The sequence below is a fragment of the Podarcis cretensis genome, assembly GCF_951804945.1.
Source record: "Podarcis cretensis genome assembly, chromosome: 6".
Classification (NCBI taxonomy): Eukaryota; Metazoa; Chordata; class Lepidosauria; order Squamata; family Lacertidae; genus Podarcis; species Podarcis cretensis.
The window spans coordinates 43588330-43614273 of NC_137175.1; the positions used below are offsets into that span (position 1 = coordinate 43588330).

At 45.6% G+C, this 25944-nt stretch overlaps 1 protein-coding gene across 3 annotated transcripts in view; it reads left to right on the plus strand.

The window, feature by feature from the left end:
* The window catches only part of PIK3C2B (phosphatidylinositol-4-phosphate 3-kinase catalytic subunit type 2 beta), an 89045-nt gene that overhangs the window by 55300 nt on the left and 7801 nt on the right, over positions 1-25944 (plus strand). For all 3 annotated transcript variants that reach the window (XM_079982323.1, XM_079982322.1, XM_079982324.1), the window contains 13 exons: positions 67-189; positions 5261-5428; positions 6291-6402; positions 9899-10041; positions 14552-14740; positions 14980-15073; positions 16302-16396; positions 16997-17177; positions 18904-19011; positions 20221-20313; positions 21770-21899; positions 22874-23010; positions 23845-24014. In XM_079982323.1, coding sequence (XP_079838449.1) covers positions 67-189; positions 5261-5428; positions 6291-6402; positions 9899-10041; positions 14552-14740; positions 14980-15073; positions 16302-16396; positions 16997-17177; positions 18904-19011; positions 20221-20313; positions 21770-21899; positions 22874-23010; positions 23845-24014 — 1743 coding nt within the window. The remainder of the gene's footprint in view (positions 1-66; positions 190-5260; positions 5429-6290; positions 6403-9898; positions 10042-14551; positions 14741-14979; positions 15074-16301; positions 16397-16996; positions 17178-18903; positions 19012-20220; positions 20314-21769; positions 21900-22873; positions 23011-23844; positions 24015-25944) is intronic.

Here is a 25944-nt window from a genome sequence, read left to right on the forward strand (position 1 = left end):
GCCTTTTCTTTCTGCTCTGCGAGATAACAAAAATTTACCCATCTCTCCCCGCCTTTTTTTTTACAGCTATGAAGATTTCTATCTCTCCTGCTCACTCAGCCATGGTGGCAAAGAGCTCTGCAGCCCCTTGCAAACCCGAAAAGCTCATGTGTACAAGTACCTCTTCCATCTCATCATCTGGGACCAACAGTAAGGCACCTCCCCACCTGCCCTTCCCTGTCTGTGTTGAGAAGGGTATAAAGGAAAGGGTGGGAAAGCGGCTGGGGAAGGGCGATCTCATGTGCTTTTAATGCAAGTTGATAAGGGAGGTGGATGAGAAATAATTCTCCTCTGCTTGTAGCTACATAGCTTTGCAGGCAAAAAGTCCCAGTTTCGATCTACAGAGTGAAGAAGCCGTGTAGGGTGAAGGGGGTTCTTAATCTATTGCTACTTTTAATTTCTCTGCTCTACATCAGCCTACCCTACCCCACAAGGCTTCAAGCCCTATGTAAAGGTAAAGGGACCCCTGACCATTAGGTCCAGTCGTGACTGACTCTGGGGTTGTGGCGCTCATCTCGCTTTATTGGCCGAAGGAGCTGGTGTACAGCTTCCGGGTCATGTGGCCAGCATGACTAAGCCGCTTCTGGCGAACCAGAGCAACACACGGAAACATCGTTTACCTTCCTGCCAGAGCGGTACCTATTTATCTACTTGCACTTTGACGTGCTTTCAAACTGCTAGGCTGGCAGGAGCAGTAACCAAGCAATGGGAGCTCACCCCTTCGCGGGGATTCGAACCGCCAACCTTCTGATCAGCAAGTCCTAGGCTCTGTGGTTTAACCCACAGCACCACCCAAGTCCCTCAAGCCCTATGAGGAAGACATAATATGTGTGTGTGTTTGAATGGAGTGAGGTATGGCCCACAAGTCCCCCATCCCTGCTGTAAAGCAACACGTGTATTATAAATTAGTAATGTAAAACAGTGATCCCTAAAAAGCATGCAGCAGCTATCAGCAGTAAAGCAGGGCTACCACTCTGTGTGGTTGTGTATGTGTAGTTTGGTCTTACCGTCTTACAGTGCTGGTTTTCCAAGGTGAATCTCCTGGCAAGCGCCGTAATGTCTGCAGAGGAGAGATGCAGGTCCGTAAGGCAACAAAGGGACAAGCGACAGGCACATGCCAGGGAACTAGGACTGCCTGTGGCTTTTGGCGCATGTCCACTGGGTCTCCTCTTCGATCTTCACGGGGGCTTCCTGGGGAGACAGATAGTGGGAAAGCAGCCAGCTCGTCTGCTGTGTAAAGCGTGACTTGGTCCCTCGCTGCTTTTGTGACTCCACAGAATTGGCCCCGCATGCCTGGACAATTCCCTCCCACAGGCAGAAGTCTGAATTTGAGAACATGGCAAAATAACTTCCGATGGGTGTAGAATTGCAGAGGAGTGGGAGCGGGTGTCATCTCCCAAGACCTCGTTGCTATACACTGTGCAGTTGCTGAAGGGGAAGGGAACTTGATCCTAAAATAGCCTGGGCAGCAGGAAGGCTGCTGGCCATCCCCCTCTCCACTGAGGTCCAGTAACATTTGACGTTTTTTCTAGGCCAGCAAGAGGAGATGGGGGTGGAGGTGGGAAATAGATAATTTTAGAAGCTGCCTGTCCTGCAGAAGGAGGCACAGTGAAGCTACATGGAGAGTGTTGCCTCAGCTCTGCTCAGTGTGAGTGCTTTATTCAGTGGATGAGCCCCAGGATGGGAACAGCCCAAATGAGGAGCCCGCCATGTAGCAGTTTTCCTGCTGGCCCTTAGCTGCACAAAGGGCTTCCAGGCATGTGCAGCACCCTTGGACTGCCTCTGGGCGGGTATCAGGCCGCGCTGATCTGGCACACTCCCCAGCTTTGCTAACACTACAGGATCGACTCAGGGGACTGGCTGGTGGTCCTTCCTGTTAAGATGGCTGAATAGAAAGGGGAAACCCCCTTGGACAAGGTTAGTGCTCATGTGCCTCCCCCAGCTCCTCCCAGGAAAGCTCCAGATGGAAATGGGCGATGCAGGGCGGTTGCACTCCCTCTTGCAACCGGAGACGTCCTCGCACAGCTTCCTCTGAAGCCGGCCTCACTGTATCTCCAAAGCCTGCTTTTTAAAAAACAGAAACCCCCACAGCACAACCCTGGAGCATATGAAATGTTTAATAAAGCATTTCTGAACACATGCAGTGTATCATTTCCTCAGCATTTAGTAACGAGCATGTCAATTATTTGAGGGGAAGCCTTTTGGAAAGAAGGTGTTTTCCTAATCTTTATACAGCACTGAGAAAACCTTGGGTATTTTATTAAGAGTAGTGGTAGTTGTGGGTGATTAATGACTTCCAAATATGCTTGAGCCCCAATATCACTCATTTCCAAGAGTGGCAAGCCTGTGTGGTTCATTAGCCGGATGTTGGATTTTTTAAGCTGGGTCACCTTGCTTCAACTCCCTGTTCAGCCATGGACTTCACCGCGTAATCCTAATCAAGTTACTGCCTGTAAAGCCAAAATAGTGATTTGTGAGGACTAATAAGGGAGCCTTCACTGTAAAGGTCCTGCCCTTTATGATGAGCTAGAACAACCTCCTTCAACCTGGTGTCTCTCTTCGAGGTGAGTCTGGTGGCAGTTATATTCCAAAACATCTGGAGGGCATCAGGTTGGGGAAGGCTGAACTAGAATATCAGGGTGCAGGAGTGTGAAGGAAGATAAGCACATTTGTTTCAAGGACTCTTGGGAAGCAGCTTTTAATCTCTGTATCCAGGCAGTGGCCTGAAGTTATGAATTTTAGGAATCTATAACATATATCTGCCAACTCAGGTACCTATCAGTATATTTAAGATGTGGCATCTCCTTCACTAGAGTCTCTTAAGCAGAGGCTTGGTGGCCACTTATCCAAGATGTGTAGGAGCTGATTTCCAGCATCAACAGTGGGTTGAAGTGGATCACCTGAGAGGGAGCCCTTTCAACTTTGATTCTATGCAATGTCTAGGGAGGAAAGTCTGCACCCTAACACTGAACATGTTTGTAGTGTCATGGTGTGTAGTTCTTATCCAGTGGGATGCGGGTGGCCTTGTGGTCTAAACCACTGAGCCTCTTGGGCTTGCCAATCGCAAGATTGGCAGTTCAAATCCCCGCAATGAGGTGAGCTCCCGTTGCTCTGTCCCAGCTCCTGCCAGCCTAGCAGCTCGAAAGCACACCAGTACAAGTAGATAAATAGGTACCGCTCTGGCAGGAAGGTAAATGGTGTTTCCGTGCTCTCTGGCTTCCGTCACGGTGTCCTCTTGTGCCAGAAGCGGTTTAGTCATGCTGGCCACATGACCCGGAAAGCTGTCTGTGGACAAATGCCGACTCCCTCGACCTGAAAGCGAGATGAGTGTCGCACCCCATAGTTACCTTTGACTGGACTTAACTGTCCAGGGGTCCTTTACCTTTTTACCTTTTAGTTCCTGTCCTTTCACTGAACTGCTGCTTCTCAATGATCCCTGATACCACTTTGTAATTTTTCCGTCTGTATCTCTGATCTTCAAGAAGGGAGGTCTTCGGCTCTGCTTATCTTTCCCCTTTTCCCTTTGTTCCGATGAGAAGGACCAGCCTACTTCTTTCTCCTGCCAGGAGTGACTTGAGCCAGAAGCTTATGTGTCATGTAGTGCATTTTTTAAAAATTTCCATTGCTGCATAGCAGGGGTTCAGACGCTGAGCGTTAGAGCAGTGATAGTCTTTCAACATGACCTATTTCTCCTTTGGCTGCAGCTACAGTCTGAAGCTTCTCCAGAGGAATAATAATAATATGAGCTTGGGTGGTGGTTGTGCTGTGTATGTCCTGGACGTGTATCCTACTTTCCTTCCTTGCTGCATTTTTGTGGGGAGAAATGAAATGCAGAAATACAACACATATAGGCTAAGCCACACAACTGGAGAAAAGTTAGAGATGGACGAGAAAAGAGCAGGAGGAGGATTTGTTAACAGCCGAAGCCTGTAGGGCAAGTTGGGCAGTTTGAGCAGGTCTTCTGCAAAGTGGTGGGTCCCCTTCTATGCCATTGGGTGCCCTGATGGTTAAAAGGGGGCTTAGGGCACCAGTGAGCCCTTCTGAGGCACTGGGGTTTGCCCAACCAGATGAGGACCCCACATGCTGATACTCAGCCTCCTATAGGACATGGAATCATAGAATTGCAGAGTTGGAAGGGACCCTAAGGGTCATCTAGTCCAACACCCCGCAATGCAGGAATCCTTTGCCCACCGTGGGGCTCGAAGCCACGACCCTGAGATTAAGAGTCTCTTCTGACTGAGCTATACTGCAGATTTAAAGCAGGCTTAATAGTAATTTTCTTTCTCCAGGCAATCCTGGGATATTTCCGCACCCTCCCCAAACAATATCCCTTGAGATGCAGCTTGTTGGACATAACGTTCATTGAAATCCAGTTGTTTGGTGTCTTAAAACTGTGCTTCATTGTTCCCACGCTCCCACTCTTGACTGCCTCAGAGCCTTGAGATGTTGCTTATCTTTGAAACCCAGACAGAGAAAACGAATGTTGATGGCGGCACACTAGGCCCGGTGTCCCTATAGCTGTAGGATTAAGGCAGTAGAAACAGGTTTCCTTGTGGAAAAGAGATAACAAAATGACACATTTACACAAGTCACACTCTCTTTGTATCTTTCATTTATGTACGGTATGTGTGACTCTGCATGCGCACACACATGGATCCAATTCTGAGCAGTGATTTATTGTGTTTGTCATACATCTGGATGCTTTGCATTTTTATTTTTTGCAATTGGGCCTTGAATGCAAATGCAAGTGAAGGAAAGGAGGAAAGAAGCACTGGCTCAAAACTGGCTGAAGTGCACAACCTTCCTACAGGGTGAAACAAGGTCTTATGTGGCCGAATCTTAGCAAGTGCTGGATTTATGCCAGGAATACACTGATTCAGCCGCTGATGTTTGGCACTGTCTTTCAGTGTCTGCTCAGAACCAGTCAAATGGAAACCACCGTCACTTACCTCACAGCAAATGGCATAATTCCACCGCCCCCTCCTCAAAGACTTTGCGTACTAACCATGCAGCAGCACAGCCTTCTCCAGCCTGATGCCCTACAGATGTTTTGGGGCTGCAACTCCCAGTAGCCCCAGCAAGTACATGTGCAATACATCTGGAAGGTACCAAGTTGTTGAAGGCTGTGCTGTAGTGTAAGTTATTTTATTAGATAGTTGCTTCTTCGAGGGAAATGGATGTTAAGCTGTCGTTCTTGCTCATTGGCTTCTACTTCTTCCAGAATCTGCTTCCCGGTCCAAGTGAATCGCCTCCCGCGAGAGACTCTCCTGACAGCCACGCTCTATGCCATTCCAATCCCGCCTCCCGGGAGTTCTTCCGAGACCAACAAGCAGCGCCGTGTCCCAGAGGTTTTGGGCTGGGTCACCACACCGCTCTTCAACTTCCGGCAGTACGTGTGCCTGCTTCTGTGTGGGAGAGTAGCTCGGGAGAGAATTAAGCAGTGTAGCTTTCCGGGACATCTGTTTGGGATGCATTCCAAAGGGGCAGGCCGTGTCAGCCTGTTAGATCAAATGCAAAAGAAGAGTCTTTTCTCAACTAGCGGCCACTTCATCAGTTGCATGAAGCGTTGTCCTCAGCTGACAAGGGACATATGCACACATATCCAGATATGTGGGGGAAATGGCACATAGTGAGGCCAAAATGGCGCAAAAGTCCCTGAACTGCAACAGGCACAGTCTGCCATTACAGAGCAAGGCATGAGTCGATCACAGTCGTCATCTAACAGCAGCAGTAGCTTCCTAGTCAGTCATCCTAGTCAATTTCAGTTCTGTTCCAATTGCACATGTGTAGCGTAGTGGGAGAGGAAACCCTGGCCTTGATTAAGTCTTCAGTGAATAGAATCAGATTTGCAGACCATAAGTGACCCAGGGGATTGAATAGAGTTGTGGGCTATTACATGCTTGGTGCTTAACGTCACTTTGTTCCTAATAGCCCCTTTTAAGAAAAAGGCAACTGCTCAGGAAAGCAGGCCAGCAAAAGGGTCTTGAGTGGTCATGTGAGCAGTGGCTAGAGAGAGGTCCTAAGAGGAGCAATTCAGGGTTCGTCAGTCCAGCCATCTTCTTCCAGACAGTGGTAACATTGCTAAGGAATGGAGTGTGGTAACATAAAACAGCCCCAATGTTCTGTGGGGTGATTTGCTTTGATAATTGGTTTTTTGTTGGCACTGCTTTGCTAACCAGGTCTTCTTAACTACTACTAGAGCCTGAATCTGGTGCTAATGTCTGTTTTCTTCTGCGTGTGCATCCGTGCAGGGTTCTGACCTGTGGACGGAAGCTCCTGGGTTTGTGGCCAGCGACTCAAGACCCATCTAGTGCCAGGTCAAGTGCTCCCAACTTCAACCAGCCTGACAGTGTTATTCTGCAGGTGAGTCTCTTTCTTGGGCTCTGTCACCACACACAGACAACCCTAATGTACTTTGTTTGTGGCTCTTATTGTTTGCCTCTTGAGAGTGGGGATCCAGCAGTAGTCTCCAAATGGTTCAGCTTAAGTTCTTATTCCACTATGTGCTGGACTTAGTATCAGGTCAGGGCTATATTGATTTATCCACCCATCCAAGCAATGGCAAAATAATTGGGGCTAGTCCCAACCCACTGAGAGTGGCACAATATTGTGTCCCTACATAAGAGATTGAGAAGGGGAATAGACTGAGTACATAGCGGTAGGAGTGGTGGCAGGAATCTCACTGTTTTCTGAACAGAGGGAGACAGGCACTCCACTATTGGAAAAGGGGGGTGTTTAGTTGTTTTTAAGGTGATGGCATTGCAGGAGATTGCTATGGGGAGTCAGTAGCCTTGCTGGTATAAGTTTTTAATGTTTGATATTTTATTGTGTTTTTAATATTCTGTTGGGAGCCACCCAGAGTTGCTGGGGAAACCCAGCCAGATGGGCGGGGTATTATTATTATTATTATTATTTATTCTCTGTTGAAGGGAGGGTTCATGTACTGAAGCACTTCAGCAATGGCAACTCAGCCTTATATATTTAAAACAACATATAATCCTTTGAAAACATTCATAAAACGGTACAAACATGAAGGAAGAAGGCACATCTTATTAGCTGTGGTGTAATGGCCACTTCAAGTCACAGTTGTTAGTTGCTGCGAGGGAGATAAATGACACTTTCACTAGCCAAGGCTGGTTGGTGGTGGAATAAATGGCATTTTCCTAACAGCTACTGTGAATGACATTGGATTCCTTGCTACAACTACTTATTTGTTGCATATTCATTCATTGTACAAATAATTGAAATAAATTATAAACTGAGCACTTCTGTGATAAGACAATTTTCTGAAAAGGCTTGGATTCCAGCTTTTGGTTGATCTGGTAAAAAATGGGCTAGGGAGAACCTTTCTCCGAATAAGCCTAGTGCTTAGATGTATGAGATTGTCTTCTAGTAAATCCTAACCCCAAAATGATTATGCCAGTCTTTAAGGTGCGACAGGACTTTTTGTTGTAAAGGGAAAAGTGACTGAAAGGTGACTTGTGGAGGCCTGATTTTGCATAGGCTGTAGTCCTAACAATGTCTACTCAGAAGTAAGTTCAATTGAATTCAGTGGGGCTTAAGATTGCAACCTGATACTGTCATTTTGGGAAGCTCTGTCTCTCTGGGCCTTGGCACCCTGAAAATCTTTGTGCTAAGGAGTTGCAGTAGATTTGTGACCCAAAGCACTTTCCTAGTCCCAACGCAAGCATAGCATTCTCTATTTTTCTTCCTTTCTTGGATCCATCTATTATATCTATCTCTCCTCCGGCTCCAATGTCTCTCCCCCCTCCCCCATCCTTTTTGCTCATTTCTGTCTTCTTTTCCCCTCCCCTCCCCTCCCCTGCACTTGCTAATATCCTTTTGGCTTTGAAGCTAGATGGCAGGACCCCAAGCCTGCTGCTTAGGGTGTGGACAGAAGGAATGGAGGGAGAGGCCGGTGCCGATGAAGTGGAGATTTGGCAGTGGGAGGGGGTGGGGAGCTGGATCCAGCTGGGCTGGGTCTGGAGAGGTTCTCCCCTGGGTCATATCGTGTGCACTATCCTCCTTCCCTGCTGATTTTAAGCGAGCAGAAGGATTATTACTAAGCATCCAAACCAGGCCCTGCTGGAGCTTCAATTACTTCCCTTCCCTAGCCTCCCTTCCCTTCTGTTGCAGTTCTCCGACCTGCTTGTATGGGACTGGTTTCTTTGGCACGCAACCAAACGACTGGTTTTTCTTTTCCAAAGCCACTTACAAACCCATCGAGTTTTGTTTATTTATTCATTTTAAACTCAAGCTGTTGCCGGTAATCCCCTAAACGCTGCTGCTGCTGCTGCTGCTGCTGCTGCTGCTAAGGACCATTGAGTAAATGATGCACATTGCCGGTGGCGCCATTGCATCCCATCCCATCGTGGCTTTTCCAGTCCAAAGCTGGGTGTGGTTGCGACTTTCTAGGGCTCAAGAAAGACTGAGCTCATTTTCCATCTTTCCTTTTGAAAGATTTCAAGGAAATGTCCTGTTAAACTCATCCATGGCTCCAAACCTTGATACACTATAGGCTTATATAGGGCTTCCCCAAGCAATTTGGAGGTCAGCAAATAGCTGCCACTCTAAAGCATGGACAGTGAGTATCTAATTCAAGAAGGGGTCGGACCGCAACTCCCATCCTCCCTGGCTATGCTGGCTGGGCCTGATGGGAGTTGCAGTCCTGCACTACATGGAGAGTACAGGCTCCTCACTTCCAGTCTAATGCCTGTGCTGTCTGCCTAAAAGGAGCCAGGGATAGTGCATGTCTTGGGTGGCTCTTGGTGTCTCATGGCATCCAAAAGAAGGAAGGTCAAACGAAAGGACCAGCTCTGTGCATTTGGGTGTTGAATTCAGAGCCAAATCTGATCATTCCACTCAGAGTCCAGATTGGTCTGGGCACGCCATTATTCAGCTGATTTTGGAAGTTTTGGGATGGTGTGGTGAGTCACAACCTGAGCACATGGTGTTTGGTGGAACAGCCAGATGATTCAGTATTTGCCACTTCCCCAGTGACCTAGATGTGGCCAGGCTAAAGGGGTGTGTGATTTGGCCTTAAACCCCTGTCAGTTCCGCTTCCTGATCTGCTCTTTGGCCTTCTTGCCCAGAAGCTTAGTTTCGCAGCGCCCTCGCAGCTTTTCTACAGCCCCATACACGTTCGGACCTCTTTCTTGCAGGAACATAGTTTAGAGCTAAGAGGAAAACCTGCTATAAAGCATCCCAGTGGAAAGGAAAGCATGTGAGAATTGAAACAGCCAAGAGGGTGGTCTGGAATTCAATATGGGCATCAGCTGCCCAAGTGGCAATGCATGGTGCTTTTACATGGCTGCCACTATCAAGTAGTGCCCCAGAAGAACAGGGCTCCAGTATTCACTAGGTGGCAAGGTACAGTCAGTTGTACAGTGTACCCTGTGACTTGGGGGAATGTGCAGGTCTGCATACACATTACACCCTGCAAAAGGGTGAATGCATGGGCCCCCACAGTAGTTCTCAATGGTGTGGGCAGAAAAATGGAAAGAGAAAACATACTGCTTTCATTACAATAAAAATATGACTACACAAATGTCTTCATAATTTCTTGGCTGGTTGGTAGGTCTGTCCATTCCACAGATGTGTGTGTGGGATGGATCTGGGACTGCAGTGTGACTCATTATTGTGTCTGCTTTTCCTACTTCTGTGCAATGTGTCATATTCTGTGTGATGTCTGCCTGGTACCCAGGCACATGAATAATAGGATGCTCAGGTGTAGGACTCCTTTTTAGGCTACTTCCATGTGCTGGTAGTGGGATAAAGCATCCCTAATATCAGTCTGCCCTTTCAGGGTGGCTGTAAGTATGTGCTTAAAAGGCCGTTCTTGTCTCCCTACCTTTTGCAGATTGACTTCCCCAGTTCAGCATTTGAAGTCAAGTTTACCAGTCCACCGGCAGCCGATTTCAGTCCCCAGTACAACTTCAACAGCCTCTTTGAGGGAGACCAGCGGAAGCTGAAGGAGGTGATGCAGAAGGAATCGCTTTATTGGTGAGAGGATGGAGAGTGTGCTTGGGCGCACTGTTGTATCAGGGGAGAGATTCTTGGTCACTGACACTTTTTGATGGTCCTGAGTTGAACATCTCGGAGGGGTAATAGGCAGGGGTCCCTCCAGATATTTGCTGGACTATGATTCCCATCATCCCTGACCATTGGCCAAAACTCTTCCCCATCCTTGGTTTAAGGGGTGAAATGGTTCCCACCAGGCTGGTCCCCTCTGCTTCTACTCCCCCCATTTAATATAATCACTCTTGCTGCCACATACATTATGTTCGCTCCCTCTTTCTGTGGGATCTGTCTCGCATATTGTCTAGGCTTCTTATCTCCAGTGCTTGCCCCTCTCTCTTTCCACCACTTTCTGAGGCCAGCGCTCAAAGTACTTTCTACATAGTCTGCTCAGGCATGCAGTCTTCATCCAAACTTGTTCAGCATATGTTTCTCTGTTAGCAATGTACTTTCATGACTACTGACGGCCTTGCTGGGTACTGAGACTATCATCTAAATAAATCTGTTTCCTCCATAAATAGTCTCCAGCTGGCAGAGGTGGTTTCGATCTAAACACAAATAAGAATAGAAGGGAATCTAACACTAATAAGCAATCATCTCAGAGTTTTCCTTGTTCCTATTAAACTTGATGAAAAGATTGTGGAGAAAGGTCTGTGGATTAATGTTCAAGGAAATACTGTAGATAAGGAAGGATTTCAAATACTTCCATTATAGCCTTGAACAAGTTATTTGGTTTCTAGTTTATAATCTGCTCAATGAGGGGCAGCCTGCCCCCACAGTTTATTCCATTTTTTAAAAGTTTTGTTTAATTGACTCTGAAAATCGCCCCATGAGACATTTTACAGCACTATAAAATGTAAAGTTAAAAACCAGGTAGCATTGAAACAAAAGTAGAAAACAGCTATAAAACCGGAGGCTGGATCCACAGTAATGCTGTTCTCATCCTGGGAATCTCCATGGCTAAAACCTTAGATGACTTGGAATATGAGTGGCAAAACTCAAATGCCACAAGAGCCAGTAAGGGCTGCTGTCAGACTGTACCCGCTTGATATGTTATTAACAACATTAACGCTGATTGCTTCCATAATTGATCCCTTTAGTGTTTCTTTCCTGTAATTAGCCTGAAGTAGAATTAAAGCAGAGATTCCATACAAGCACTTAATAAACTAGCACTATATAATCTAGCAATGTTCTTCTCTTTGGCCCAGATTCTCCTATAATGGGCTGAGCCTGCATGCAGGGAGTTCTTAATTAAAGACACATGGGCTTTAAGAGCCTCAATAGCACTTAGTCCACCCAGGACAGGCTGCTATGGTAATTGCATTTAAATTAGCCAAAATAGTCATAGGTCAGGTTTGCAAAACACTGAGGGACACTGAAATGCAGCAGATGGACAATGACATTGTCTGGACGTGCCATAAAAAGTGAACAAAGGAGGGCAATTTCAGAAACAAAGTCTTAATATGAAAGCAGGCGCTGCTCTTAACTGTTAAAATACAGTGGTACCTTGGTTGTCGAACTTAATCCGTTCTGGGAGACAAAACATCCAAGTACCAAGGCGTTCGACAACCAAGGTATGACTGTACATTAAAACAGGGGAAAGTTTTGATTTAGTAATTTTCACCTTTTACCCGGTGCCTTCACTGGCATCATTTGGGTGCCAGGTAAAGACCTACCTCTTTTCCCAGGCCTTTGATGGAGTTAATTGATTTTGTTGTTGTTGTTAGTGTGTCTCTAACACTTCCTGTTGCTGTTGGGGTGGGAGGGCTGTTTTCTGAATGAGAAATTGTTCATGTTTATATGATTCTTCTTTAAGTATGGTATAGTATATATGAGTGTAAATCTTAAGTGCTTAATTAATTTATATACCACTTTGATGCAAAAGTGGCCAATATATTGTAATTTGCTTGGATAACTTTTGGGGTAACAAGCAGCTAATAAGCCCAGATAGAGCTGTAGTGTTTTTCTTCGAAGGTTTTTATTCTAGGTGGTTGGGGCCATCTCCTTCAATTTATTGGCTACCTCCAATCCTGCTCTTTGTCCTGAACATATTAGTATATAAATAGATCCAATGTCAGGCTGCCCTCACCCTTTTCCCTCCTTTGGCTGAAAGCAAGAAAGCTTTCTGCAGCATTTTCTCGGTGCTTGGTAGGGGCAGACCATCCCTTCCTGGCATTGTACAGTAGGTTGTGCCACTTCCCTTCCTGTCTGCTCTGGGTCACAGCTGCGGTGGGAAGTTCTCATGTGCTTTTCACTCTCCTTCATTTTTGTTCTGGCCTGAGTGAGTGAATGTATTTCCTGGAGGTGGCTTAAGGAAACCTGTGGGAATGGAACTAGCCCTATTATGTGAGTGCCTTGGCCATATTGCTTTGCCAGCATCCGGACATTCAGCCCCTCCCTGTTATTCCTCTAGCACTGCGGCTGGGCTGATCTTGATGGCCCTGGATCCTAGCTTTGGCCTCTCACAAAACCAACCCTGGTCTCCCTCCAATTCTTCTGTGTGATTCAGTTTTCCTCTCACTGCCTTGCCAAGACAGCTCAGAGGCACTGTCTGTCCCTGGGAAATGGCTTTCAATGCAAAAGCTCAACACTGGAACACACCAAGTCATTAGTAACTGGCGCAATGGCTGCTCACCACTAAGCAGCCACTCCAACAGATTTGGGATTGGGCATGTGGCTTCCAGGCCCCTTGTTCTACTCTACTCTTGTCTCGCCAAGCTATTCTATTTTCTTTGGCCTTCTGTTCTTTCCCCCCTCCCCCCTATACTGCAACTTCTCCCTGTTCTATTCCAGTTCAGGACACCTCCAGTTGCTCCTCAAATCTTGGCCTTTTACCTTCCCTGAACACAGGCCTCCAAATCACTCTCCTCTCCACCACTTACCCTTTTGCAGTCCTGAACTGCATGTACGAGTCCTGCTCAGTCCCCCCCGCCTCTCTTTAAGACTGACTGCCTTAAAAGATCTCTTTCATACCCCTCACTTTTGACCTTTTCTCCCTGAGCTGCCCCCATGAGCTGCATTGACCTTCAACATGGAAATACCCCTGAGGCACCGAACAAAATCAGTGCTAACTAATTTTCTAGCTGGAGCCTGAGCCACAGAGGGGCAAGCATCATTTCCAGGGCTTAGCCGTAGAATCATAGAACTCTACAGTTGGAGGGAATCACAGCTAAAGAATCCCTGACATGCGGCCACCCAACTTCTGTTTCAAAACCTCCAATGAAGTAGAGTCCACCATCTTTGGTGGTAGACCATTCCACTGTCAAAACAGCTCTCACCATCAGAAAGTTCTTCCTAAAGTTTTGTCATAATCTTCTTCCTTGTAAGTTGAATCCGTTGGTTCAAGTCCTACCCTCCAAAGCAGAAAACAAGCTTGCTCCATCATCCATGTGACAGCCCTTCAGATATTTGAAGATGGCTGCTGTATCAACTCTCAGTCTTCTCTTCTCCAGGCTAAGCATACCCAGCTTCCTCAGCCATTCCTTGCAGTGCTTGGTTTCCAGACCCTTTATCATCCTGGTCACCCTCCTCTGCACACATTCCAGCCCATAATCCCTGTTTTCAGTGTAGGGCTTCACTTTGAAACGTGTAAAGAAATAGTGTCTCATCATTGTCTGTTATTAGCTCATTGCCAATCATCTGTGGTTGGCCAGGGTTGGTTGGTAGGCAGAACATCTGGATCAGAGAATGTGCTTTCTGAGACTCATTACCTCATTTTCTCGAAATTAAGCACTATTAAGTTCATTCTTTCCTTTAGTTATTGCCAGACTGTTGTGCTATCAAGTCTAGGTATTTTTTTTTTTAAGATAGCATCATAGTTTTTCAGGAATTTTTAACCCCCTCCTCCCTAAAATTCAGCTTCATGTTGAATCATCAGTGCTTTGGTGGGGAGAAAGGATGCAGGTGGAAGCTCAAGCAAGAGCAGAGGTATTTCACTGCGTCTGGATGGCACAGTGCTCCTCTTCCTGAGGGCTTTTGCATTCATTACGGGACGCAACTTCCTTTCCTCCTTTAGCTCTTGCGGCAGGAGAACCTTTGACCCCATTAGACTGGGGATGGAATTGCTTCAAGTCACCCCATTAGCCACCTGATCCCATCTTCCCCATGGAGAGAAATGGATTGACTGGTAATTGAAGCACGCAGCCTTGCTCTGTTTGAGATGAAGCAGTGTGCGGTTCTCTGTCTGCGGTTTTGCTGCTCTCTGGTGGAGTCCCAAAGCAACATCAGTTTGGTGGTGGTGAGGAGACACAGAACAGCCAAGGTTCAGTCTGTGTTCCTGTGTTCTTCTTGTGCCTTTATTCTGCGTCAGATGTGCATAAGGTTCCCTTAAAAGCACAAGTGCCTTTCTAGATCAGGTCAAAGAAAGGCTCATAGTGTCTGTTCCAGCATCGGGTTTCCAGAATCAGCCCGTTTGGGTGCTTCTGGGAATTTTGCAAGTGCCATAGCTAATAGCCCTTGTGTCCCCAGACTGATCTTAAGAATTCTCTTGTCCCAGGCTAACAGATGCCGACCGGAAGCGGCTGTGGGAGAAGCGTTATTACTGCCACTCTCAGCCGGGCTCCCTCCCTCTGCTGCTGGCCAGTGCCCCGAGCTGGGAGTGGGCCTGCTTGCCTGACATCTATGCCCTGCTGAAGCAATGGACTCACATGAATCACCAAGATGCTCTTGGGCTGCTGCATGCAGCGTAAGTCCTCTTCCTAGATTTGCGGTTTTTATTGTATTTTGTGAAGGTGGTTTTATGCATTTGGGGGGGGGGGGAGGTTCGTTTTATTGTCCGTTTGTCTTATTGTTGTCTGTTGCTTTGAAGGTTCTTTTTGGGGAGAGAAAGAGGGGAACTGTTAAATTTTATACATAATGAAAGGTGGCTATCAACATGGAGGTGGAGTTGTCCTCTAGTGAAAATCTCCTGATATGTCGCTGCAGGTTCCCAGATCAGGAGGTGAGGAGGACAGCTGTGCAGTGGATTGATTCCATATCTGATGCTGAGCTACTGGATTATTTGCCCCAGCTGGTACAGGTAAGTCACATGTGTTACCTGAGAAATATTTCCATTCCATTTGGGAGCACACATGCCAGTGGCTTGTGTGCTTAGACAGCATTGTATCTCAGGAGGCAGCTAACGTGGCAGAGGGCTTAGTTCTTTGGAAGCTCAGAACCTGAGCAGCAAAACTCTAAAGCAGTTTTTCTCCAAATGGTTGGAATTTCAGAAGCCTTTGTAAAATGGCCAGTTTCTGATACCCTAAGGATAGGTTGCTAGGCTTCAGTTCACCTGTACTAAAGTTAATGGAGCATTCAGAATTAAAGCAGGATGGTACTGATAGAAGAACTCTTAAACAGCAAATCTTTCCAGTAGGACTTCAGACTGCTGTCATAGGCCACGTTCTTCAGTTTGTTCTCTTGTATTCTACAGTTAATTAGAAATAATTTTTGTTCTCACAATGAGCAGTGTTTAGATTTGTCTTGGGAGGACTGTTTCAAAATCTTAACAATCTGCCTTGATGAATTCCTACTAAAAAACAAAATAAAACTCCAGTGTAATAATTTTGTTTCTCGTCTTTGCTGCCTGGAATGTAGAGAAATATATTTTTTTCTGTCTTTTGGTGAATGCTTGTACCGAGGTTGTCAAGGTTTGCCTATATTTTCTAGGCTAATTTACCTCAAGTATTTTCACAATTGCAGTGTTGAGCGGAACTATCACTACTATGTTTGTTTTTGTTTCTTTTTAAGGAAGGGACAACATTTTACTCTTCTACCATACTTTCAATGTCCCAATATGTGTTCTCATAAAAATGGTTATGTTTTCAACACCCTGTGTGAGAAAATAAATAAATAAATAAATAAATAAATAAATAAATAAATAAATATTGTCTTGCAGTGTAAGAGGTAACATAGTAATAGTACTACATTAATTGATTTTTGGGTGATTTTTGGGGTGCTTTCCAAGCTGCAGAGCCAAAAGGAAAAAAGCACATGTTTTTCCTCAAACAGGATACACAAAAGGGATGGTGGTGGAAGCTGTTTCTCCACCCCGGGACAGGGCCTTTTCTGTGGTAGTGCATTGGTAGGGGGTCCTCCTTCCTACAGAACAAAAGGCCAACAAAATTCTGAATTCTTTACGTTTTTTATGACTCACATGCATCTTGATTGAGTCTCCTTTAGTTGTATACCAGCTTGTGAGGGCTATGCCCCCAAGGGCAGACTGTTACAGAATCTGTAGTAGTCCAGTCTGTTCTTTCCTCTCCCAGGCTCTGAAATATGAATGCTACCTGGACAGTCCCTTGGTGCGGTTTCTTATGAAGCGAGCCGTCTGTGACCTGAGGATAACTCACTATTTTTTCTGGTAATGTTGGTGGATGTGCTGTTGGCATAGTGAATGATTTAGAAACAAGGGTGTGTGTGTGTTTTAAAAAAGAAAAAGAGAATCTGAAGTTATGATCATCAAGTTTGAATCTTTCTAGCAGACGCTAGAAAATGTTCAGAACATTATGCTTCCATTCACTGTTACCAGCCTTTGAAGAAATGATTTCTTTCCTAAGAATTGCTTAGCATTACACCCATAAATACCTTTGTTCAGAACTGGATTTCTATGTTTTCATTTCTTTCTTTCTTTTAATTAAATCAAGCTCTTTTTAAAAGTTTCTAGTCCTCATGAGGGAGCAGTTTCAGGAGTCCGAGAACCTTAGCCCCCTCTGTTTTATGTTGCATTATTCTGGCTACCTTTAACTTATATTTTCAATTTTTGTAGATGGGGGGGACCCCCCTTTTTTAAAAACAAGAAATTTGGTTTTAATCAGGAAAATGTGGTCTGTCTCCTAAGTTGACTTGGTCTGTCTAGGAGACAGGAAAAAGACTTTGCTTAGCTGTGCTTGTTTTGGTGTGGATGGATGGGTCTTTCACATGAACCCCACTGCTTCTGGTGACAGTGTCTCTATGTCTCTAGGCTGTTGAAAGATGGTCTTAAGGATTCTCAATTCAGCATCCGTTACCAGTATCTGCTGGCAGCTCTGCTGTGCTGCTGTGGCAAGGGCCTGAGAGAGGAGTTTGACCGCCAGTGCTGGCTGGTGAACACCCTGGCTAAGCTGGCTCAGCAAGTTCGTGAAGCTGCTCCTTCATCGCGACAGGTATGTGTGCTTGCAAGCACCTCATGTCTCCCATGAATGTGTGATGGGGAAGGAAGAATGAAGCAGCAAAGCTCTAGGAGACTATTCACCAAACTGGTTCCCTCCCAAATGTTCTGGACTACAGCTCCCATCAGCAGTGCAGACTGGAACTGATGGGCTTTGGGCCACAATATGTCTGGAGGGCACCTGGTTGGTGAGGCCTGCTGTAGGAACCGTCTAAAGTCTATTTTGTTTGAGAATGCAAAGGCTGATGTGAAAACTAAATAAATAATTGCCAGCCTCTCTTAGCAAGAAGCAAGGGCCTGAGCTAAAATCATCCATTACAGTTTTCAGTTTCTTCCATAAGTGGCTTTTGAGGTTCACCTTAAGATTGCCCTGTTCTGTAGCCTGATTCTACGGCACGTGAACTAACACCTAAGGTTGTGTCAACAATAATCAAACTCAAAGTAGACCCACTGAATTTAATGGACATGGTTAATTTAGGTCCACTAATCTCAATGACTGGGATGCGGGTGGCGCTGTGGTCTAAACCACAGAGCCTCGGGCTTGCTGATCAGAAGGTCAGCGGTTCAAATCCCTGCGACAGGATGAACTCCCGTTGTTCGGTCCCAGCTCCTGTCCACCTAGCAGTTCAAAAGCATGTCAAAGTGCAAGTAGATAAACAGGTACCGCTCTGGTGGAAAGGTAAACGGCATTTTCGTGTGCTGCTCTGGTTCACTAGAAGTGGCTTAGTCATGCTGGCCACATGACCAGGAAGCTGCCTACGGAGAAACACCGGCTCCCTCGTCTATAGAGCAAGATGAGCGCACAACCCCAGAGTTATCTGCAACTGGACCTAACAGTCAGGGGTACCTTTACCTTTACCTTTTTTAAATCTCAATGAGTCTACTCTGAGTTGGATACAACCTTTAGCTCCCAAGCTCTTCCCCTCCCACCTCCGATGTCATGTTTCGTGCCAGATTAAGCTGCAAATTTCTTTAATAATAATAATAATAATTTTATTATTTATACCCCGCCCACCTGGCTGGGTTTCCCCAGTCACTCTGGACTGCTTACAGAAAATATTAAACACAGTAAAGTATCAAACATTAAAAACTTCCCAATACAGGGCTGCCTTCAGATTTCTTCTAAAAGTTGTATAGTTCTTTATCTCCTTGACATCTGAAGGGTTCCACAGGGAGGGTGCCATTACTAAGAAGGCCCTCTGCCTGGTTCCCTGTAACTTCCCTTCTTGCAGTGAGGGAGCCAGCAGAAGGCCCTCGGCACCAGTGTCCAGGCTTAACAATGGGGGTGGAGACGCTCCTTCAGGTATACTCAGCCAAGGCCATTTAAGGCTTTAAAGGTCAGTACCAACACTTTGAATTGCGCTTGGAAATGCTCTGGGAGTGTTTACAAACCTAAATCCTGGAAGCAGAAGGTACTCCTTGAACCTGGAAAAAGTAGTTGCGTATTTGAACATGGCACCTCATTTGCAAACTTTAAGGCAAAATTTGCTTTAACTGCACAATTGGATGTGGAATTTGGGTGGTTCTTGGTTCAGCATTGGCAGAGGGGTGTTGGAACAGCATATAAACATTATGTCATGAATGGGCTCGTGCAGCAACCGGTTTTGGGATGGGTACCAAACCCAGACCTGCTGCATAAGACAAGTACCTGGGGCAGACAGCAGATCACATAGCCTGGTACTTTCTGCTGAACAACTTTGTGCTTGTGTTTTTTCCTTCAGGCCATCCTTCGTGAGGGGCTGGAGGATGTAAAGCAGTTCTTCAACGTTAATGGCTCCTGCCGCCTCCCGCTCAGCCCCAGCCTGCTGGTGAAGGGGATTGTGCCCAGGGTATGTCTCTGACTGTGGGAACCACTGTTTCTGGTGTGCTGTAGCTTCCTTCCTCTGAGTTCAGGCATCTTGGATACTTTGAGCTTCCTGAAGATGCCCAGGCTTGGCTTCACCGTTTGCATTGGCAAGATTTGAAAGTAGCTGCTTCCTCTCTGTTGCAAAGCAAGCTGCTCCTGGGGATAGGAATGATTGGCTTCCAGCCATTAGCATCTGTACCACTTAACTTTTCAGTTTCAATTAATTTCTGTCAAATCCTCTTTTAAAGCCATCTAAGTCGGTGTTCATCACCGCCCCTTGTAGGAGTGAGTTCCATAGTTTAACTAATACTCTACATGAATAAGCACTTTCTTTTATCTGTCCTGAGTCTGTACATTAATACCGCACATTAATTAGGGCATCATCAAAAGATCAAGGGGAAGAAAACCCTGGTACAGTGGTGCCTTGGTTTACAACCATAATCCGTTTCAGAGGTCCATTTGTAAACCAAGGTTGTAAACCAAGGCGCGCTTTTGCCAATGGGGCCTCTAAAAAAAGTTTGCAAACTGGGACACGCACTTCTGGGTTTGACGTGTTTGTAATCCAAAATGTATGCAAACCAGACTGTTTGCAAACCAAGGTACCACTGTATCTGGGATGAGCTGGAATCCTTATCTTGGGGGAGATAAAACATATTTCTGGCATGATCCTAGGCCAGGGGTCCCCAAACTAAGGCCCACGGGCTGGATAAGGCCCAAGGGACTCGTTTATCCGGCCTGCGGTGACCTCCGCTGCCGCCCCCGCTCTTACCGGCGCTGCGCTGCGTGGCTGCCCACTTCTGAGTCAGAGGAGCACCGGAAATAGCTTGTGCGCATGCACAAGCGTTATTTGCACATGTGCAAGCGTTGTTTCCGGTGCACATCCAGGTCGCAGGAGGCCTGTGTACATGCACACAAGCTATTTCCAGTGCTCCTCCAACCCGGATGTGTGCCGGAAATAGAGTGTGCGCACGCATATGGGCATGCGCTCCCCCACCCTCCAGCCCACCGCACAATCGGTGCTGGAGACACCGGCCCGAGACGTGGCGAGTTTGCTGACCCCTGTCCTAGGCCTTTGTTCTCTGAGAGTCCTTCTGATGATGCTAGGGGACACCCACTTCTCATGCAGCTAGGGTGAGAAAAGCACTGGCCATTCTGACCACTTGCTCCCCCATCTCACTCTCTTTGACTGCAGGACTGTTCCTATTTCAACTCCAATGCGGTTCCTCTGAAGCTCTCCTTCCTGAATGTTGACCCTCTTGGGGAGAATATCCGTGTCATTTTTAAGGTGAGCAGTGATGTTTCTTACTTGGTTATGGGTACAGTTTTTCTTTGCCCAGATGCTTCTGAACAAATCCCTGATCTAGGGATTCTAGTGTTGCTTGATCTAGTGTTCAAGCAATATATTGTAAGTTCTTCTTGTGCCTTCTAAGATCCATCACATTTTTTTATTTTTTTTAAACGTGATTAGAGGTTTTTAGTCTTGAAAAATAAACTATGCACCCATGAAATAAAAGCATTAATGGGCTCCATTTTCACTGGCTAGGAATTTCAGTGTACGTTTCTGGTTGTGTATTTGCAAGGTTAAGCATGCTTCAGCTCTACTACCTGCAGCAGGTGGGCAGTAAAGCCATAGCCTCAGGCAAAGGTCATTTTATAAGGCCTGCATGCATGTTGCTGACTTTGGGACTTCAAAGTGAATAATCACCTAACATCAGGTGATTGACAGGTGGACCAAATTTGTTTTTTTTTAAATGATATTTTATTAATTTTACAAAAGGGAAAAAAATATTACAATAAGACAATAAACATCAAAACATCAACAAACACCAACCTTCAAACAACAAAAACAAACAATCAAAACATAATAAAAAAAGAGAAAAAAGAAAAATATTACACACCTAAAAAAACTTAAGAAAAATTTAGCATAAAAAGAAGAATAAAAAAAGGAACTCTTTTCAAATTCATATACTTCATAACCTTATTTTCCTGACTTCCACCCGCCCTCCTTTCTTGTATTCCACTTTAAATTTAATTCAGCAAATTCATTTTTATTAGTTTTATCCTTTAAAAATTCCTTCAAATATTATATTGTATTGTTCAGATTTTCGTCCAATATCTATCCCTTCTTTCATACTCTTATTTATCTTATTCACTAGAACCTCTTCGTTTCATTTCAATGTCCTCAACATTCAAAAATTTTACAATGTTTTTGTAGATAGTTTTTAAACTTCTTCCAATCTTCTTCCACCTGCTCTTCTCCTTGATCTCGTATTCTGCCAGTCATTTCTGCCATTTCCATGTAATCCATTACTTGCATCTGCCATTCTTCCAAGGTGGGTAGATCTTGTGTCTTCCAGTGCTTTGCAATAAGAATTCTTGCTGCTGCTGTGGCATACAAAAAGAAAGTTCTATCCTTCTTTGGCAGGAAAAAAAAAAAAAGACAGGTGGACCAAATTTGGCCTGCAGGCCTAGGACCTGACCCCAGGAGCCAGAAAGGTTCTCCACACTTCATCAAGCTGTTCTCTTAACCTCTAGCCTCTTTTCCCCATTCCCCCTGAACCTGCCTGCCAAACTGTAGTCCTCCAGGGTCTGGAGTATCAGGAACCAACTCTCTTTCCAAATAGCTTCAGAACCTCTGGGAATCCACATCATTGCTTCTCCACACTTAAATAAAAGGTTTTGGAAGCAGGGATTTGATTTCCAGTACTGCCTCTTGCCTTGCCCTGTTTCACTCTCCACAGTGCGGAGATGACCTCCGGCAGGACATGCTAACTTTGCAGATGATCCGCATAATGAACAAGATCTGGGTGCAAGAAGACCTGGACATGCGCATGGTCATATTCCGCTGTTTTTCTACTGGTCGAGGTCGAGGTAAGTTTTCATCCAAGTACAAAATGAAACTTTTTCAGTTCCTCTTCCTCAGCTGTGCTCACATTGTTTTTAGGCTGGTGTGAGGTTCTTGGAGAAATCTGTTGGAGCAGTGCTTTCAGGGCTAGGATAGATACCCAAGGTTCTATATCACTTCTCTGGATGAAGGCCAATAACTTTTAAAAAAACCGCCTCTAACTTGTCTCCCTACAGTAAATAGCCAGAAAACCTGCTTGCCCTCAGTATCTGGTAATCAAAGTCAAGTGCCTTTGAAAGAAGGGTTTGAAACATATGGACCTCCAGTTGTTGGACTGCAATTCCCATCACCCTGACTGTTGGCTGTGTGCCCCAGAGCTGATAGGAGTTGCAGTCCAGCAACCCTTTGAGGGACCGAGGTTCCTCTGCCCTGCTCTAAAATATAGCCTATTTTTAGTCATTGCAGCCACTACCATACATTTGTCATGGTCATTTCAAAAATCAAGTATGTATATTGCCCCCACAACATTCTCTAGTAAAAGAATTCAGTAAGTTGCCAATGACAGAAACATTGTTTATCCATAATGGCATCCTTTGAGGCTTGCTGTGCATGTGTCTCTAACATTCTAGAGAGATCGTGGGTAGGTAGTCCAACCTGGACCTTGGAAGAACCGTAGAGTTCCCTTCTTGTCCATTGAAGGTAGTGGTTGCTTCTCTGAACATTAGAATCCAGGATGGAGAACCAGGAGCCCTCCAGATAATGTTGGACATCAGCTTTGTCAGCTCCAGCCAGCATTGGTCAGGGTGATGAGAACTTCCCATACCCGTTCTAAATGTAGGCTGAATGTTACATGCAAGAGGAAGATGATTCAACATTTTACAGTAAAAAAAAAAAAAAAAAGACTAGTCCAAGTTGGGTTCTTTGTTGGTTATGTGTGTTAGATGGGGGAAAGAAAGAGGCCCTTGTTGCCCATCTTGTAGTCATTTGCTGTGTTTCACAGGGATGGTAGAGATGATTCCTAACGCAGAGACTCTACGAAAGATCCAGGTGGAGCATGGGGTGACAGGCTCCTTCAAGGATCGTCCCCTGGCAGACTGGCTACAGAAGCACAACCCCAAAGAGGATGAATACGAGAAGGTGAAGAGAGCGAGAATAGCATCATTTGGTTTAGGTTAAAAAGCCAGGCCACTCCAAGTCATGATCAAAGACTGTGCTAACGTCAAACCATTGTGCCCTCTTTTGAGTCTAATGGTTTTAATAATTCCATCGCAGTTTGACCTCATCCCCAAAGGCGCACTCCTCCATTGTCTCCTGAGACAGACAAATGCCAACCCCAATAAGCAAAGTGGAAGCATTGCGATGTGGACTTGTGGGTGTGCACCTGACTTTTCTTGCAGGCCCACATTTTTCTTCATTTCCGTAGCAAAACGTTGGACTGGAGAGATGCCACCTTGGTTTTATTTATTTAAAATTTGAGCAGTTTTAAACATCTGGACACAAGGGAGATCACAAACACAACACCAGGAAGCTAAACTGCACTGTAAATAAGCAGCAAGCAAGCATTTTAATCTTAAAATCTTGTGTAAACATAAATGTTTTCACTTGTTATTCAGAATTATATGAAATATGGCTTGGGGGTGGGGAGCTTTTCCATTGTACTGAAAAAGCCTGGCTACAAGTTCTGACTTCAAACAAAGACAGCACAGTAGAAGGCTAGCTGTAAATACAACTAAGGGTAGGTTACCTCAAGGTAGATTTAGGTGCCTTTCTGACATCTCAAGTTCCCAGAGTGTTCTAGAAAACAGGCTAGTATATATTAAATATATAGGCAGGTAATATAATATTCCCAGATGACCCTAAACGCAGGAACCTTTTTCAAAAAAATTCCCTCCAGCATTTTGTCTGGCCTTACTGCTTTCCTGTGCAGCTCTTCACATTACTGTGTTAATAACATCCATCTTCATCTGCCAGGCAGTGGAGAACTTCATCTACTCATGCGCTGGCTGCTGTGTAGCTACTTACGTGCTGGGAATCTGTGATCGGCACAACGACAACATCATGCTCAAGACCACAGGGCACATGTTCCACATTGACTTTGGCAGATTTCTGGGCCATGCTCAGATGTTTGGCAACATCAAGAGGTGAGCACTCTAAGCAAACTAAAGAGGCTGTGTGTGCGTGGCCGACTGAATTATCGGTGCTGGGGGCAGGCATGTATGTTATTTTTGGAAACGAAGGTGGAGCTAAACTAGCATGTAGTTTAGCTTCACCATGAAACTAATAGTTTCAGTTTTTCACATTAGTTTCACATAGAAATATTTTTGCAAATTGATATATTTCTGGAACTCCTGTGTGCAAGGCTGGAAGGAAAGGATGAACTGAGATGTGTGAAACTGTGAAAGACATGCCAGCTCTGAACAAAGGAAATATTAATTCAGCGGCTGCAGCAATCATATGGGGCTTCTTTGTCTGATCTGCCTGAAAATTGGCAGTTCTGATGCCCTGGAGTGGTAGTAGAAGCCCTGCACTTTCCACAACATTTGCATGGGAAACAGAATTTGTTACAAGGAGGAGGAATGCAGCTGTTTCTCTCATTTAAACCAATGGGAAGCTTTATAGGATGTGTCTTTTTAAAAATTGCTTATAAAATGCAGTTCCTGTTTAGTGCAGCACCTGAAAATGCCATGCCATTTGGATGGAAAGTGTCACAGTTCTTAGCAACAAGCTGGGTCTCCGCTGCACTCACTGCAAAAACTCAAATGAAACTCAAATGAATGTGAAACAAAATTGATGCAAATGAAAAGAAAGTGAAACTAAATAGGGTAGATTTTAAATACTTAAGACATTTCAAGTGCACGCTTCTGGCCGGTGTTAAGGAATGAGCCCTGGAGTTGCAGGACTCGCAGAAGTGGGCTAAGATGAGGAAGGCATATGTCTTGACAGTTAACTCTTTGTTGACAAGAAAAGCACGTACAGCAAGCTTCCACAGTGTTCTGGATACACACACAGACACATGCTTCTAGCCTCTAGGCAGCTGCCCACAGGTCTATGCCCTGTGGAGCAGTTACAGCAACAGGGAAACCCCGCCTGCCCCTGCTGGCTTATATACCCTCTCGTGACAGGTTGCTTGCCCACAATCTGAGACTTCTCTTGTCTGGAAATTGTCACTGCTCTTCCCTTTTCAAGACCCTCCTGGGTCTAGGAGGTAGTGGGGCAGGGCAAGATGGGAGTCTGTTGACCTGTTTGTCAGCTGAACAGCCTCTTCCACCTCACCCTGCATATGTTCCTCGGGTGTGGACTGCCCTGGCTCTCCCTCCTCCCCGGGCTCCTGCCTTGGGGGCAGCGTGAAACCCCATAAATCACTGGTCCCCTCTCCTGGGTCACTCTCCTGGTCTCTTGCCTCCACACCACAGCCTGTGGAGTCTTGCCAGCTTCCTGTTTGCATGGATAAACTAAAGTCTACATTGTAGCAGGGACGCGGGTGGCACTGTGGGTTAAACCACAGAGCCTACTACTTGCTGATCAGAAGGTTGCCGGTTCGAATCCCCATGACGGGGTGAGCTCCCGTTGCTTGGTTCCTGCTCCTGCCAACCTAGCAGTTCGAAAGCACGTCAAAGTGCAAGTAGATAAATAGGTACCACTCTGGTGGGAAGGTAAACAGTGTTTCCGTGCGCTGCTCTGGTTTGCCAGAAGCGGCTTACTGGCTACATGACCCGGAATCCAATAAAGCAAGATGAGCGCAACCCCAGGGTTGGCCACGACTGGACCTAATGGTTAGGGGTCCCTTTACCTTTACCTTTGCATTGTAGCAGTAGCTAATTAATAATGATATGGGTGGGTATACATTGTTGGTACCCAATACAAGTTCTTATCTGCCATGCAGATTTTGCTGGGCACCATATTACGTGCTTTATCTGGAAAGGGAATCTGACAATTTGGCTTACAAATGTTGGACTTGAAGTTCCAAACTTTTTACTAAAGATTTTTTTTGATAAAAAAGCTTCTATTTTCCACCCCTTAAACATCATATTTTCCAGCCTGTTTCAAAATGTTCTTGGTGAAGCAGGTTGC